Source organism: Thalassophryne amazonica, chromosome 8 (genome assembly GCF_902500255.1).
Source record: "Thalassophryne amazonica chromosome 8, fThaAma1.1, whole genome shotgun sequence".
Lineage (NCBI taxonomy): Eukaryota > Metazoa > Chordata > Actinopteri > Batrachoidiformes > Batrachoididae > Thalassophryne > Thalassophryne amazonica.
In genome coordinates this window covers 111,149,001-111,166,750 of record NC_047110.1, presented here as the reverse complement: position 1 = coordinate 111,166,750, position 17,750 = coordinate 111,149,001, and the positions used below count along the sequence as shown (strand labels likewise).

Here is a 17,750-nt window from a genome sequence, read left to right as displayed (position 1 = left end):
GTCCCAGGACCTCCCAAAGTAATAAAAAACAAACAAATTTCGCTTTCAAAGTTCACTTCTTCTTTTTTTAGACCCAGAACCATCAAAATGACTTGATGGTTCTGGATCTGCTGCCGTGACCCAGAGGATCACAATGAGCAGTGACCCTGCTCATCACCAGCTGAAAAAAAGTAAAGTCCTTTGTTTGCACAAGGGAGCAGCCACAGGCTTTAGTGGCGAATCAAAGGATCCACCTTTGATTCGCCACAGCAAATCAAAGGTGGATCTGCATGTTGAATTGGTACAGGTTTTATGCCGGATGCCCTTCCTGACGCAACTCCACATTACATGGAGAAATGTGGCAGGGGTGGGATTTGAACACGGAACCTTCTGCACTGAAACCAAGCGCATTAACCACTTGGCCACCACCCCTGCCTCATCACCAGCTAAAACACAGAGAAAATCCTTTTTTTTTTTTACGAAAAAACACTGAAATGGAAATACAACAGCTGCAGAAAAACTATGATTCACTTAAACCGCGTTTTTTTCTGAGTCATAAAACTCCGTAGTGACATTCTGACCCCTTTCTTTCATTTTAGGATGAATTATAACAAACATTGCTGGTGATGTTTACCACCTGACGTACACTGTTTGCAGTTTCTCTGTTTAGCCAATCATTCCTTCCTTGATTGCTAACAATATTTTAATGTGACTGAGGTTGTATAAAAGTGAATTAATCTTTGAATAATCAGCAAGTATTTGTTCCTGTAGAGCAGGTGGATGAGCAGGTAAGGAGCTGACCTGCTGAGACGTAGACTTTGGTTTGTCCTTGGAAAAGACTCTTAATCTACATCATCTCAGTCCACCCAGCTGTAAATGGGTTCTCACACTGGGAGTCGTACTGTGGACTCTCATCCTCTTGGCACTGTGGAATCTGGACATGAGCAGGGGCACTAACAGGCCTCAGGGCCTATGTTCTTCTTCTCCTGACAGCTGGAAGTGGAGGATCCCAGGCATAAGAAGGTGAAACTGGGCTCCATAGTTTTGGGCCAGAAAGTGAAAAAACAAGTGACTCTGGTCAACCGCAGCGTGGTCGAACTTTCCTTCAGTCTACAGCTGAGCTCAGAGACACCGCTGGACCCCCGGGTAGGCAACAGACACGCCACTTACATGAACGATGCACATAATATGTTCACTCCTTTTCTTCTCTCTCTCTCTCAGGATCTTTCTTTCAGCCCAGCAGGTGAACTACAGCTCAAAGCCAGCAGTGGATCGTGTAATGTTGAAATCCAGTTTTCACCACGGCAGCAAATACCTGCCTTCACAGCGGAGCTGCAGGCACACTGTGCAGGCCTGCTGCTCCCCCTGCTGACAGTCCAAGGCCGCTGTCAGGTAGAAGCTTTGCAGCAACACAGAGCTGCATCTCAGTTGCAGAAAAGTTTTACAAATTCACTTCTTCCCTGAGGCAGGGGGAGAGACAGAGACGCATCAGTTTATGGGTATAAAAACGATTTGTTGCTGACCAAACTGAATTCTGACTAAATACTGAGAGGATGATGAGTAACTGACTGATCGTATTTATAACTTCAGAAACTCTGTTGTGTTGACTAAATGAACATGGTTTAACTGCCAGGCTGTGGAGGTTCACCTGGACCGGGATCACCTGGCTTTTGGAGCCGTCGTCCAGCGCTGCCAAACCATGAGGAGGATCTTCATGAAGAATGCTGGAGATGTTGGGGCCAGGTAGCATATATATTATCTTTAGATTTATTTTGCTTAACCAATTCACTCATAAAACAGCAAATCAGAAAACTCAAAATTTATTCAAGTAACAGTTCAGTTTGATTGAATTCAACAGAAAATATAACAATAGATGACATAATTAGTCCTTTAATATCTTCTTTAATTCTGTTCTAAATTGAGGTGGTAACTCATTACAGCAAAATGTTCGGAAGCCCATCAACAAAATGATTGAAAAAGGAAGATGGACATAATTTCTCGATGAAGTACTGTGAAAAAATATTCCATGATAAAATATATTTTAAAAAGCAAAGATGATGGGAAAAACCCAGAAACACTTCAAATTATCAAGTATCTTAAGAATTAAACAGACAAATGGCAACAATAAACATAACCTTCTTGGTGAGGGTAATTGATATGTGATCAATGTCACAGACACTGCCACAATCAAAGTTAGGCAATCAAGTTTAAAGCTCAGTTTCAAAGGTTAGCAACTAGCATGAAAAGGTAGCAGTTATAATTAAAGACCACTGACCAGGATCAAAGGTCAGTCATCAGGCTCAAGCATCAAGGTCAAAGCTTATTGATCAGGATCAAAGATTGTATGTCAGGATCAATGTTCAGTGGTTAGGATAAAAGCTACCAAGATCAAAACTTTGGATCAGGTGTCAATAGTCAAGATCAAAGGGTAACTATCTGCGTCAAAGTTCAGTAATGAGGATCAAGATTGTGATCAAATATTGTCTATCAGGATCAAAGATCCATATAATCGTTCAGCCCTCAGTATCACAGCTCATGTTCAAAGGTTAGCAACTAGGATGAAATGTGAGCAGTTAGTATCAAGGACCTGTGGTAAGGATCAAAGGTTAGGATCAGGATCAGTGGTTGTATATCAGGACCAAAGTTCAGTGATTAGGATCAACATACATTCTCAAGGTTCAGCCATCAGGATCAAACCTCAGGATCAAGATCAAAGGTCAGTCATCTGGATCAAAGTTAGGTGATTAGGATAAAGACTGTGATCAAAGGTTGCCTATCAGGATCTTCTATAATCAGAGATCCATAACGTAAAGTTCAGCCATCAGAATCAAAGGGCAGCTATCTGCATCAACATTCAGTGATTAGGATCAGGATTAAATGAAATCAGGATCAAACTTCAATAATCTAGATCAAAGATCAGTTATTGGTGTCAAGGTTGAGTGATTAGGATCAAAGATCAGGATCAAAGGTCATTGAAGCAAAATGTAAGCAGGGGATGCTGGGTTCCTGGCAGAGGTTTGGACTCTGAGTCCTGCTCTCTGTAGACTTTTGTTTGTACATTATACTGTGGTTTCTTTGTCATGATTCTTCTGTCATGGTTGGGGACCGGGTTGCGAGTTAGACCCAAGTGCAGGAGCAGTAAGGCAGACACAGGAGGTAAACACAAAAGTTTATTGAATAAGGGGGAACTGCGCAGTAGACAGGACAAACAGGGCAACTGGACTGAACCAGGAACTGACTGGACAGGGACCAACAGGACAACAGGACCAGAACTTGACAGGACTGGGACCAGGGACTGACTGGACAGGGACCAGGTGAAGTGAGCCTGTGGAGCTACTGGGGCTGGAAGACTGCAAGGGAGATCAGAGGGCTGGTGAGACTGTACAGGTGCACACCTCGACATGAATACACCAATACAAACTTAGATAGTTCCTTCAGTGTAGGAGTCAGGATCAAAGTTCAAAAGATAAAATATAGTTCAAATTCAAAGTTCAGTCCAAAGTTCAGGATCGAGTCTCAGTGTATCCAGGATCTCTGTTCTGCGTGACACTCCCCAGAGGCATGTGAAGGCTCAGGTACATGCGGGACTAAACTGTCAATTCTGTCAGTAGAAAAACAACATTTCAGTGCTCACTGTTCCAGAACCGACCCTGATAGGGTTAACAGTGATTAGTGATTACAGAATAACTGCTGATCACATTGCACGCGGAATGGATCGAATACTGATCATTAACCGCTGATTAATGTGAGATGCAGCGGGTGAAAAAAACACAGGAGGAAGCCGGCAGATACATCAAAGTTTAAGCACTACGGCAGATGGACGTGACCTTGGAATAAGCATGAATGAGTCACTTGAATTACAGAAGTCTGGTTTAGAGCTGGAGCTCACACAGCAAAAGAATATCCCCGCCTGACTGGAAAATCACTAAGGGCCCTTGGGCAAGGTCGTTAATCCCCTATTGCCCCCAGTGTGTAGTGAGCGCCTTGTATGGCAGCAGCCTGCCATCGGAGTGAATGTGAGGCATAATTGTAAAGCGCTTTGAGCTTCTGATGCAGATGGAAAAGCGCTATATAAATGGTCCATTTATCATTTACACAGCAAAAGAATAGTTATTGATTACTTAACCATTACAATCCCAAAGAAATACACTGACGGTTAACTGTGGACTGGAAAAACTTGCAAAGATAAGACTAAATTAAGCCTGAGTGTTTGCCAGGGAAATCACCAGTAATTAAGACCAGGGCCTGGAAGCTCCACTCTAGTGCTCACAAAAGCCTGGAAAACCCCGGGAGGAAAAAACATGAGGAATCATATACTGCGCTTGGTAGCGGAAGTGGGAAAAAAAAACACGGCAAATTACAAACTGCGCCTGGACATGGGAGCCCATAGCGGAGGGATTAAGACAAGAATATGGAGCACGGAGACTCCAGATTGGTAAAAACACAACAGGAAAATATTAATGAGCTCGGAGGCTCACAGCGAGAAACGCCAACTAAAGCCAAAACAAAATATGAGGACGGTTACCGGGTGAGAGTGATGGCATGGCACAGCTAGGTACCCGTGGCAACCCGGTTCCAACCAAGGAGGACGCAGAGGTTCTTCAGGTGGTGTGAGAAAAGATTCTGGCACCGAACCAGTGGAAGCTCCAAGACTAAATCCTGAACGGTGATGAGATGCCATGAGAGTCAGCTGTGGACACCCACTCAGCAGAATGTAGATCAGCTGTGAGACGCCGCTCTGTCACTTCACGTGCTGACTTGACAGATGGGGCGGGGTCCACGAGCAACCCACAGCAGATACACCCGTGGCAACTTCACCCAGCAGCAACACCTCAACTCCACCTGCAAACACAAAGACAGACGAACCAGCAGACCAGGGGCAAACCACAACATTGTTAATGTACAGTGTTCCAACAGATGTCCACCATGTCAGGATTCAGCACACACACACACACACACACACACACCTCTCTGTTATGTGTGTTTGATTATTTTCAGGATTCTTTGTCTTTGTTTTTGTCTATTTTGACTCGAACCAGGTTTCAGTGGAAAGTTGAGGACTTTCCTCCAGAACTGTCCGTTGTGCCAGTCAGAGGCTACATCTGTCCAGGCTCTGAGGTTCCATTTGAAGTGACCTTTGCTCCCGTGGAGCTGAGCTCTGACTCACGATATGAGAACCTGTCGTGCTGCGTGGAGGGCACGTCTTCCCCCGTGGGTCTCACTGTGACCGGCTCCTGTGTAGTCCCCTCCACTTCCAAAGACGTACGACTGACACACTTGGAAAATGATTTTTACCGGCTCTTCCCGCGTGGATTAAAAAAACTGATTTGTAAATCTTTTATGCTGTTTGTGAGACTTTTTGACTCATTTCAAACAAACACAGAGAGCTGACAGATTTAGACTTTTTAACCGGTATTAGAGCCACATTCAGTGAACTCAGTGCCCACTGAGTGCTCAGCGTAGAGTTTATAGATCCTGTGATGTTTCACTGTGATGTCAGTCATTTAAATAGTTATTTTAGGGGATAGATTAATAAATAATTGCATTGTTTTTACCTGTTGTTTTTGTATGTCCACCTGTAAGTTCTTCAGCCTGATTCTGCACACGCTGCAGATGTTCTCCAGTGCCTCATCATGAGGTGCAGGTGTTTGGTTCCTGCTGTACGAGTATGTCATCAGTCTGCACGCTCTTTGTCTCCTGCTGTCTTCTTCTTCAGGTGTTGACCTTCGTTTGCCCTGTACGCGGTTCTCAGATCCAAACCCTGCCGGTGTCCAACCCCACAAACCGGCGGTGCAGCATCAGACCCATTATGGAGGGCGAGCAGTGGAGTGCTCCGCCAGCTTTGATCCTTGAACCTCTGCAAACCAAAACCTACAACATCACCTACCGGCCACTGAGCATGACTGCAGAGGGAACGAAACACCAGGTACAACATTAAAAAATATACATGCAGCAAGTAAATAAATATACATTAAATACATATAAAATCCATTTTAAATTATAGCTCCTTTTATTTGTGATTATTTGTTTGTTTGTGAGCTTGCGACCCCGAGATTTCAGCCACTCGGCTGCGAGACTTGGGGTAATTCACTTCCGGTCATCTGCCATCAATAACACCAGAAGCGCTTGTAAAGCACAGTTTCTGCGTGTTTTCTTGTATTTTCTGCCGTGGCTTCAGCAAGTATGTTCAAATGCAGCTTGAATGAAGTTCTTGTTGATTTTAAATCGTATTCAGGACAAAACGTGCTAATATTATTGATAAGAGCATGCAGAGTGTCACTAACTGAGGCAGAAAATCACGGTCAATAATCATTAATTATTCATAAAACATATAAAAATACAATAAAACCCATGCCATTCATTTAAAAATCATAGTAAAACTCATAAATATAACCACATAAAACTCATAAATAGCACAGTAAAAGTCATCAAACACCATTTGCCTCATGCAGTGCAACACATCTCCTTCACATAGAGTTGATCAGGTTGTCAATTGTGGCCTGTGGAATGTTGGTCCACTCCTCTTCAATGGCTGTGCAAAGTTGCTGGATATTGGCAGGAACTGGTACACGCTGTCGTATACGCCGGTCCAGAGCATCCCAAACATGCTCAGTGGGTGACATGTCCGGTGAGTATGCCGGCCATGCAAGAACTTGGACATTTTCAGCTTCCAAGAATTGTGTACAGATCCTTGCAACATGGGGCCGTGCATTATCCTGCTGCAACATGAGGTGATGTTCTTGGATGTATGGCACAACAGTGGGCCTCAGGATCTCGTCACAGTATCTCTGTGCATTCAAAATGCCATCAATAAAATGCACCTGTGTTCTTCGTCCATAACAGACGCCTGCCCATACCATAACCCCACCGCCACCATGGGCCACTCGATCCACAACATTCACATCAGAAAACCGCTCACCCACACGATGCCACACACGCTGTCTGCCATCTGCCCTGAACAGTGTGAACCAGGATTCATCCGTGAAGAGAACACCTCTCCAACGTGCCAAACGCCAGCGAATGTGAGCATTTGCCCACTCAAGTCGGTTACGACGACGAACTGGAGTCAGGTCGAGACCCCGATGAGGACGACGAACATGCAGATGAGCTTCCCTGAGACGGTTTCTGACAGTTTGTGCATAAATTGTTTGGTTATGCAAACTGACTGTTTCAGCAGCTGTCCGAGTGGCTGGTCTCAGACGATCTTGGAGGTGAACATGCTGGATGTGGAGGTCCTGGGCTGGTGTGGTTACACATGGTCTGCGGTTGTGAGGCTGGTTGGATGTACTGCCAAATTCTCTGAAATGCCTTTGGAGACGGCTTATGGTAGAGAAATGAACATTCAATACACGAGCAACAGCTCTGGTTGACATTCCTGCTGTCAGCATGCCAATTGCACGCTCCCTCAAATCTTGCGGCATCTGTGGCATTGTGCTGTGTGATAAAAGTGCACTTTTCAGAGTGGCCTTTTATTGTGGCCAGTCTAAGGCACACCTGTGCACTAATCATGGTGTCTAATCAGCATCTTGATATGGCACACCTGTGAGGTGGGATGGATTATCTCAGCAAAGGAGAAGTGCTCACTATCACAGATTTAGACTGGTTTGTGAACAATATTTGAGGGAAATGGTGATATTGTGTATGTGGAAAAAGTTTTAGATCTTTAAGTTCATCTCATACAAAATGGGAGCAAAACCAAAAGTGTTGCGTTTATATTTTTGTTGAGTATATATATATATATATATGTGTGTGTGTGTGTGTGTGTCTGTGTGTATATATACAGTGGGGAAAATAAGCATTTGAATGGAGAGGTCTGTAATTTTTATCGTGGGTTTTTTATCGTAGGTTCACTTCAACTGTGAGAGACAGAATCTAAAAAAAAAAAAAAAACAAAATCACATTGTATGATTTTTAAATAATTAATTTGCATTTTATTGCATAAAATAAGTATTTGACCCCCGAGAAAACCAGAGCTTAACAACTGATACAGAAACATTTGTCTGTCATTACAGAGGTCAGATGCTTCCTGTAGTTCTTGTCCAAGTTTGCACACACTGCAACAGGGATTTTGGTTCACTCCTCCATACAGATCTTCTCCAGATCTTTCAGATTTGGAGTTTCAGCTCCCTCCAAAGATTTTCCATTGAGTTCAGGTCTGGAGACTGGCCAGGCCACTCCAGGACCTTGAAATGCTTCTTACGGAGCCCCTCCTTAGTTGCCCTGGCTGTGTGTTTGGAGTCATTGTCATGCTGAAGACCCAGCCATGACCCATCTTCAATGCTCTTACTGAGGGAAGGAGGTTGTTTGCCAAAATCTTGCAATACATGACCCCGTCCATCCTCCCTTCAATACGGTGCAGTCGTCCTGTCCCCTTTGCAGAAGAGCAGCCCCAGAGTATGATGTTTCCACCCCCATACTTCACGGTTGGGATGGTTTTCTTGGGGTTGTTCTCATCCTCTAAACATGGTAAGTGGAGTTGATTCCAAAAAGCTCTATTATGGTCTCATCTGACCACATGACCTTCTCCCATGCCTCCTCTGGATCATCCAGATGGTCACTGGTGAACTTCAAACGGGCCTGGACATGTGCTGGCTTGAGCAGGGGGACCTTGCTGCCCTGCAGAATTTTAAACCATGACAGCATCATGTGTTACTAATGTAATCTTTGTGACTGTGGTCCCAGCTCTCTTCAGGTCATTGACCAGGTCCTCCTGTGTAGTTCTGAGCTTTCTCCGAATCATCATTACTCCACAAAGTGAGCTCTTGCATGGAATCCCAGACCGAGGGAGATTGACAGTCATCTTGTGTTTCTTCCACTTTCTAATAATCATAACAGTTGTTGTCTTCTACCAAGCTGCTTGCCTGTTGTCCTGTAGTCCATCCCAGCCTTGTGCAGGTCTACCGTTTTGTCCCTGGTGTCCTTAGACAGCTCTTTGGTCTTGGCTATGGTGGACAGGTTGGAGTGTGATTGATTGAGTGAGTGTGTGAAAAGGTATCTTTTATCTATGTAACAAGTTCAAACAGGTGCAATTAATACAGGTAAAGAGTGCAGAATAAGAGGGCTTCTTAAAGAAAAATGAACAGGTCTGTGAGAGACAGAATTCTTGCTGGTTGGTAAGGGATCAAATACTTATTTTATGCAATAAAATGCAAATCAATTATTTAAAAATCATACAATGATTGATGACTGCGGGCTTACTTGTAGTTCCTAGGGTTTGTAAGAGTAGAATGGGAGGCAGAGCCTTCAGCTTTCAGGCTCCTCTCCTGTGGAACCAGCTCCCAATTCAGATCAGGGAGACAGATACCCTCTCTACTTTTAAGATTAGGCTTAAAACTTTCCTTTTCGCTAAGGCTTATAGTTAGGGCTGGATCGGGTGACCCTGGACCATCCCTTGGTTATGTTGCTTTAGACGTAGACTGTGTTTCATAATTATTGTATGGCCTTGCCTTGCAATGTGGAGCGCCTTGGGGCAACTGTTTGTTGTGATTTGGCGCTATACAAGAAAAAAGTTGATTGATTGATTGATACAATGTGATTTTCTGGATTTTTTTTAGATTCTGTCTCTCATAGTTGAAATGTACCTACGATAAAATTACAGATCTCTATATTCTTTGTAGGTGGGAAAACCCGCAAAACTGACAGGGGGTGAAATACTTACACACACACACACGGTATATATGGTGGGTGGGGGGGTTTTAGTCAGTCCAACGGCAACATGCAGAGATGCGTGCAATATCAGAAGTTTGCCAGCCTCACTGCAGCAATTTCTATTTTTTTCCATAGAATTTCAAATTGGCTGGTATCAATCTTGGAGATCCTGATATTGTTCCAGCAGAACCACGTTCTTTTGCTGAACAACAAAACTCATTAAGAACAATTCGCATTTCGTTTTCAGTCATAAATTGTTTCGATATCACTGAGGTACCACACAGTCAACACAATGAAATATGCATCATTTATTTCAGGCCACACAAAGTTTCTGTGTAGGCTCTCAGTTGTCCAGGTGGTTTCCATAGTAGAGAAGCTTGACTCTTCGACTGGGCTGTAAGTTGTGCTTGTTAGGAGAAATTTTGTCCTTCTAGTAAACATTTGTTTATATATATATATACACTCAACAAAAATATAAATGCAACACTTTTGGTTTTGCTCCCATTTTGTATGAGATGAACTCAAAGATCTAAAACTTTTTCCACATACACAGTATCACCATTTCCCTCAAATATTGTTCACAAACCAGTCTAAATCTGTGATAGTGAGCACTTCTCCTTTGCTGAGATAATCCATCCCACCTCACAGGTGTGCCATATCAAGATGCTGATTAGACACCATGATTAGTGCACAGGTATGCCTTAGACTGCCCACAATAAAAGGCCACTCTGAAAGGTGCAGTTTTGTTTTATTGGGGGGGGGATACCAGTCAGTATCTGGTGTGACCACCATTTGCCTCATGCAGTGCAACACATCTGCTTCGCATAGCGTTGATCAGGTTGTCAATTGTGGCCTGTGGAATGTTGGTCCACTCCTCTTCAATGGCTGTGTGAAGTTGCTGGATATTGGCAGGAACTGGTACACGCTGTCGTATACGCCGGTCCAGAGCATCCCAAACATGCTCAATGGGTGACATGTCCGGTGAGTATGCCAGCCATGCAAGAACTGGGACATTTTCAGCTTCCAAGAATTGTGTATAGATCCTTGCAACATGGGGCCGTGCATTATCCTGCTGCAACATGAGGTGATGTTCTTGGATGTATGGCACAACAATGGGCCTCAGGATCTCATCACGGTATCTCTGTGCATTCAAAATGCCATCAATAAAATGCACCTGTGTTCTTCGTCCATAACAGACGCCTGCCCATACCATAACCCCACCGCCACCATGGGCCACTCGATCCACAACACTGACATCAGAAAACCGCTCACCCACACGATGCCACACACGCTGTCTGCCATCTGCCCTGAACAGTGTGAACCGGGATTCATCCGTGAAGAGAACACCTCTCCAACGTGCCAAATGCCAGCGAATGTGAGCATTTGCCCACTCAAGTCGGTTACGACGACAAACTGGAGTCAGGTTGAGACCCCGGTGAGGATGACGAGCATGCAGATGAGCTTCCCTGAGACGGTTTCTGACAGTTTGTGCAGAAATTCTTTGGTTATGCAAACCGATTGTTTCAGCAGCTGTCTGAGTGGCTGGTCTCAGACGATCTTGAACATGCTTGATGTGGAGGTCCTGGGCTGGTGTGGTTACACGTGGTCTGCGGTTGTGAGGCTGGTTGGATGTACTGCCAAATTCTCTGAAACGCCTTTGGAGACGGCTTATGGTAGAGAAATGAACATTCAATACACGAGCAACAGCTCTGGTTGACATTCCCGCTGTCAGCATGCCAACTGCACGCTCCCTCAAATCTTGCGACATCTGTGGCATTGTGCTGTGTGATAAAACTGCACAGTTCAGAGTGGCCTTTTATTGTGGACAGTCTAAGGCACACCTGTGCACTAATCATGGTGTCTAATCAGCATCTTGATATGGCACACCTGTGAGGTGGGATGGATTATCTCAGCAAGGAGAAGTGCTCACTATCACAGATTTAGTCTGGTTTGTGAACAATATTTGAGGGAAATGGTGATATTGTGTATGTGGAAAAAGTTTTAGATCTTTGAGTTCATCTCATACAAAATGGGAGCAAAACCAAAAGTGTTGCATTTATATTTTTGTTGATATATATATATATATAATTTTTTATATATATTATTTATATATTAATGCATTAATATATAATGGTTGTGTTGGTAGCCAACCACACCATATAATATATATGGTGTGGTTGGCTCTCACTGCAGTATTGTATCACTTCCTGTTCCGGAGCACAGCGGTGTTTTGCTGTATCTGTTAGCTGTTTAATCTGCGCAGTTAGAGTGTAATCTTCACGTGCCTTAACTAAAGCACTCCCTCTGCTGAATCACCTGTAAATTATTTACACATTATTCACTTTGTGTATTTTTAGGAATCCGCTAGCTTAGCGCAGCAACTAGCTCTTAGCCGGTTTAGCATGGCGGCTTCTCCTGTCTCTGGGTGTGAAATGTTTAGTTATTCCTCGGCCTCCTTTAGCAGTAATGGTACTTGTAATAAGTGTAGCTTATTCGTAGCTTTGGAGGCCAGGCTGGGCGAATTGGAGACTCGGCTCCGCACCGTGGAAAATTCTACAGCTAGCCAGGCCCCTGTAGTCGGTGCGGACCAAGGTAGCTTAGCCGCCGTTAGTTTCCCTCTGGCAGATCCCGAGCAGCCGGGAAAGCAGGCCGACTGGGTGACTGTGAGGAGGAAGCGTAGTTCTAAACAGACGCCCCGTGTACACCGCCGACCCGTTCACATTTCTAACCGTTTTTCCCCACTCCACGACACACCCGCCGAGGATCAAACTCTGGTTATTGGCGACTCTGTTTTGAGAAATGTGAAGTTAGCGACACCAGCAACCATAGTCAATTGTCTTCCAGGGGCCAGAGCAGGCGACATTGAAGGAAATTTGAAACTGCTGTCTAAGGCTAAGCGTAAATTTGGTAAGATTGTAATTCACGTCGGCAGTAATGACACCCGGTTACGCCAATCGGAGGTCACTAAAATTAACATTGAATCGGTGTGTAACTTTGCAAAAACAATGTCGGACTCTGTAGTTTTCTCTGGGCCCCTCCCCAATTGGACCAGGAGTGACATGTTTAGCCGCATGTTCTCCTTGAATTGCTGGCTGTCTGAGTGGTGTCCAAAAAATGAGGTGGGCTTCATAGATAATTGGCAAAGCTTCTGGGGAAAACCTGGTCTTGTTAGGAGAGACGGCATCCATCCCACTTTGGATGGAGCAGCTCTCATTTCTAGAAATCTGGCCAATTTTCTTAAATCCTCCAAACCGTGACTATCCAGGGTTGGGACCAGGAAGCAGAGTTGTAGTCTTACACACCTCTCTGCAGCTTCTCTCGCCCTGCCATCCCCTCATTACCCCATCCCCGTAAAGACGGTGCCTGCTCCCAGACCACCAATAACCAACAAAAATCTATTTAAGCATAAAAATTCAAAAAGAAAAAAATAATATAGCACCTTCAACTGCACCACAGACTAAAACAGTTAAATGTGGTCTATTAAACATTAGGTCTCGCTCTTCTAAGTCCCTGTTAGTAAATGATATAATAATTGATCAACATATTGATTTATTCTGCCTTACAGAAACCTGGTTACAGCAGGATGAATATGTTAGTTTAAATGAGTCAACACCCCCGAGTCACACTAACTGCCAGAATGCTCGTAGCACGGGCCGAGGCGGAGGATTAGCAGCAATCTTCCATTCCAGCTTATTAATTAATCAAAAACCCAGACAGAGCTTTAATTCATTTGAAAACTTGACTCTTAGTTTGTCCATCCAAATTGGAAGTCCCAAAAACCAGTTTTATTTGTTATTATCTATCGTCCACCTGGTCGTTACTGTGAGTTTCTCTGTGAATTTTCAGACCTTTTGTCTGACTTAGTGCTTAGCTCAGATAAGATAATTATAGTGGGCGATTTTAACATCCACACAGATGCTGAGAATGACAGCCTCAACACTGCATTTAATCTATTATTAGACTCAATTGGCTTTGCTCAAAATGTAAATGAGTCCACCCACCACTTTAATCATATCTTAGATCTTGTTCTGACTTATGGTATGGAAATTGAAGACTTAACAGTATTCCCTGAAAACTCCCTTCTGTCTGATCATTTCTTAATAACATTTACATTTACTCTGATGGACTACCCAGCAGTGGGGAATAAGTTTCATTACACTAGAAGTCTTTCAGAAAGCACTGTAACTAGGTTAAGGATATGATTCCTTCTTTATGTTCTCTAATGCCATATACCAACACAGTGCAGAGTAGCTACCTAAAGTCTGTAAGTGAGATAGAGTATCGTGTCAATAGTTTTACATCCTCAGTGAAGACAACTTTGGATGCTATAGCTCCTCTGAAAAAGAGAGCTTTAAATCAGAAGTGCCTGACTCCGTGGTATAACTCACAAACTTGCAGCTTAAAGCAGATAACCCGTAAGTTGGAGAGGAAATGGCGTCTCACTAATTTAGAAGATCTTCACTTAGCCTGGAAAAAGAGTCTGTTGCTCTATTAAAAAAGCCCTCCGTAAAGCTAGGACATCTTACTACTCATCACTAATTGAAGAAAATAAGAACAACCCCAGGTTTCTTTTCAGCACTGTAGCCAGGCTGACAAAGAGTCAGAGCTCTATTGAGCCGAGTATTCCTTTAACTTTAACTAGTAATGACTTCATGACTTTCTTTGCTAATAAAATTTTAACTATTAGAGAAAAAATTACTCATAACCATCCCAAAGACATATTGTTATCTTTGGCTGCTTTCAGTGATGCCGTTATTTGGTTAGACTCTTTCTCTCCGATTGTTCTGAGTTATTATCATTAGTTACTTCATCCAAACCATCAACATGTCTATTAGACCCCATTCCTACCAGGCTGCTCAAGGAAGCCCTACCATTATTTAATGCTTCGATCTTAAATATGATCAATCTATCTTTATTAGTTGGCTATGTACCACAGGCTTTTAAGGTGGCAGTAATTAAACCATTACTTAAAAAGCCATCACTTGACCCAGCTATCTTAGCTAATTATAGGCCAATCTCCAACCTTCCTTTTCTCTCAAAAATTCTTGAAAGGGTAGTTGTAAAACAGCTAACTGATCATTTGCAGAGGAATGGTCTATTTGAAGAGTTTCAGTCAGGTTTTAGAATTCATCATAGTACAGAAACAGCATTAGTGAAGGTTACAAATGATCTTCTTATGGCCTCAGACAGTGGACTCATCTCTGTGCTTGTTCTGTTAGACCTCAGTGCTGCTTTTGATACTGTTGACCATAAAATTTTATTACAGAGATTAGAGCATGCCATAGGTATTAAAGGCACTGCACTGTGGTGGTTTGAATCATATTTATCTAATAGATTACAATTTGTTTATGTAAATGGGGAATCTTCTTCACAGACTAAGGTTAATTATGGAGTTCCACAAGGTTCTGTGCTAGGACCAATTTTATTCACTTTATACATGCTTCCCTTAGGCAGTATTATTAGACGGCATTGCTTAAATTTTCATTGTTACGCAGATGATACCCAGCTTTATCTATCCATGAAGCCAGAGGACACACACCAATTAGCTAAACTGCAGGATTGTCTTACAGACATAAAGACATGGATGACCTCTAATTTCCTGCTTTTAAACTCAGATAAAACTGAAGTTATTGTACTTGGCCCCACAAATCTTAGAAACATGGTGTCTAACCAGATCCTTACTCTGGATGGCATTACCCTGACCTCTAGTAATACTGTGAGAAATCTTGGAGTCATTTTTGATCAGGATATGTCATTCAAAGCGCATATTAAACAGATATGTAGGACTGCTTTTTTGCATTTACGCATTACGTTTTGAATAATCAGGTCCCATCTTATCTTAGGGACCTCATAGTACCATATCACCCCAATAGAGCGCTTCGCTCTCAGACTGCAGGCTTACTTGTAGTTCCTAGGGTTTGTAAGAGTAGAATGGGAGGCAGAGCCTTCAGCTTTCAGGCTCCTCTCCTGTGGAACCAGCTCCCAATTCAGATCAGGGAGACAGACACCCTCTCTACTTTTAGGATTAGGCTTAAAACTTTCCTTTTTGCTAAAGCTTATAGTTAGGGCTGGATCAGATGACCCTGAACCATCCCTTAGTTATGCTGCTATAGACTTAGACTGCTGGGGGGTTCCCATGATGCACTGAGTGTTTCTTTCTCTTTTTGCTCTGTATGCACCACTCTGCATTTAATCATTAGTGATTGATCTCTGCTCCCCTCCACAGCATGTCTTTTTCCTGGTTCTCTCCCTCAGCCCCAACCAGTCCCAGCAGAAGACTGCCCCTCCCTGATCCTGGTTCTGCTGAAGGTTTCTTCCTGTTAAAAGGGAGTTTTTCCTTCCCACTGTCGCCAAGTGCTTGCTCACAGGGGGTCGTTTTGACCGTTGGGGTTTTTACGTAATTATTGCCTTACAATATGAAGCACCTTGGGGCAACTGTTTGTTGTGATTTGGCGCTATATAAATAAAATTGATTGAATTGATTGATTGATTAATACTGGGAGGTCCAAGCTCGGCCTGCCAAAAAACAAACATGCAAACAAAAACCATGCATTTCTCACATTTATAAATGTCCTTTTTTACTCAATTTTGGGGTTCAGTTAGGAAATGTACCAGAAGCCCTGAAATGCATACATCGCCCACCAGATGGTGACAAAAGCTGCTCAAATGTGCTCCAAGGTCTCGACTCAGCCAAAAACAAAAAAAAGAAATCACCTTACAGTTATGTCCCCGATCTTACAGGCAACTTAGTTGTTATTATATGTAAAATAAATAGCAAAGGAATGAGTTTATGATTGTACGATGTGTCATGATGAGAGGGAATTTAATTTGGAGCATTAGGAGAAATATGAACTACGAGGCTGAATAGAGCTGAGATGTGAAGTTATTTGTGGGAGGACAGACAGGTGGCGCTGTTTCTCAGCTGGACATCATCTGCCATCTCTTCACAAACAGCCCAAAAACACACCTCCTCCAACTCACCTTTCCACCCATTTCAGAGTGAATGGATGATGAGATTTGTGGATCTGCAAACTGTTTTTAATAAATATATTTCATAATGTCATACATTAATGATGTTGTCTCAGATTTGGAACAAACAGCGCCCCCACCTGCACTTCAACGTTAGCATTTAAACAGACTGTTGGAGTTTGGTAGATATACACTCAGTTTGTCCTTTGTTTGTTTGTTTTAGAAGGTTTACTATAAAACAAAATAAAACAATAAACAAAGTTTCATAAAGTTTCATAAAATCATTGCTGTTTGTCAGGAATAGATTAAATTTTGATTTGATTCAGGAAAAAAGCAGATAAATTCAACAAATTAATTTCAAGCTTATGACTTTTGGCCTTTAGCCAGAGTCTGCACTCTCACGAGTCCCCGTCTATCATCAGGTTGGTTTTCTTCAGTGTTTTAAAAACTTGATGTCAGCATGTGCTGATGTACTGTCCATAAATCAAAGGAATACTTTTTTGGAAGATGTGCTGCTCTTATTCATGGAAACAAACAAGCAAATTCTGACAAAAGTGAACAAACTGTAAATAAAAATTACGTTAAATTGAAAATTCCTGATTCAGACATAAAGAAAAATATTGAACGACTGAAATAGATCTGAATTGTGTGTGTGTGTGTGTGTGTGTGTGTGTGTGTGGTCGGGGGGGGGGGACTTAGAATACTTACATTGCGGTCTCTCTTCTTCAGGGATCGGTCTTCTTCTCCTTCCCGGATGGAACTGGGATGCTGTACTCTCTTCAGGGAACCGCTGAGCCTCCAAAGGCCGAGGACACACTTCTGAACGAAGTTCCTGCTAAGACTACACACACAGCTGCTTCCCGTCCACAACTGTCTCACGACACAGCAGAGGTACCCACAGAGCCACCTGTAGAACCAAAGTCCTCACTGTCTGATCAGTGCAGCAGAGACCTTTGTGTCCTCAGGTTTCATGTGGTGATGGAGATCCTGAAGCCAGACAAGCATGACGCTTCAGTGTCCCTCAAGGGGCTAAAATACATCGACGTCCCTGCTCAGGACAAGAAGGACTACAAGATGTCTTTTTTTTTTTTCAATTTATGCTTTATTTTAGTTTTCAAAAGGATACAGTTTTACACATAAACATCTGCACAGAT

General features: G+C 43.0%; 1 protein-coding gene across 1 annotated transcript in view; it reads left to right on the top strand.

Annotated features, from left to right (window-relative positions):
• The window catches only part of hydin (HYDIN axonemal central pair apparatus protein), a 291,354-nt gene that overhangs the window by 257,110 nt on the left and 16,494 nt on the right, over positions 1-17,750 (top strand). Inside the window, 8 exon segments of the mRNA XM_034175548.1 lie at positions 973-1,125; positions 1,201-1,371; positions 1,613-1,722; positions 5,019-5,241; positions 5,696-5,905; positions 17,326-17,438; positions 17,440-17,487; positions 17,562-17,672. Of these exon segments, the coding sequence (XP_034031439.1) occupies positions 973-1,125; positions 1,201-1,371; positions 1,613-1,722; positions 5,019-5,241; positions 5,696-5,905; positions 17,326-17,438; positions 17,440-17,487; positions 17,562-17,672 (1,139 nt within the window).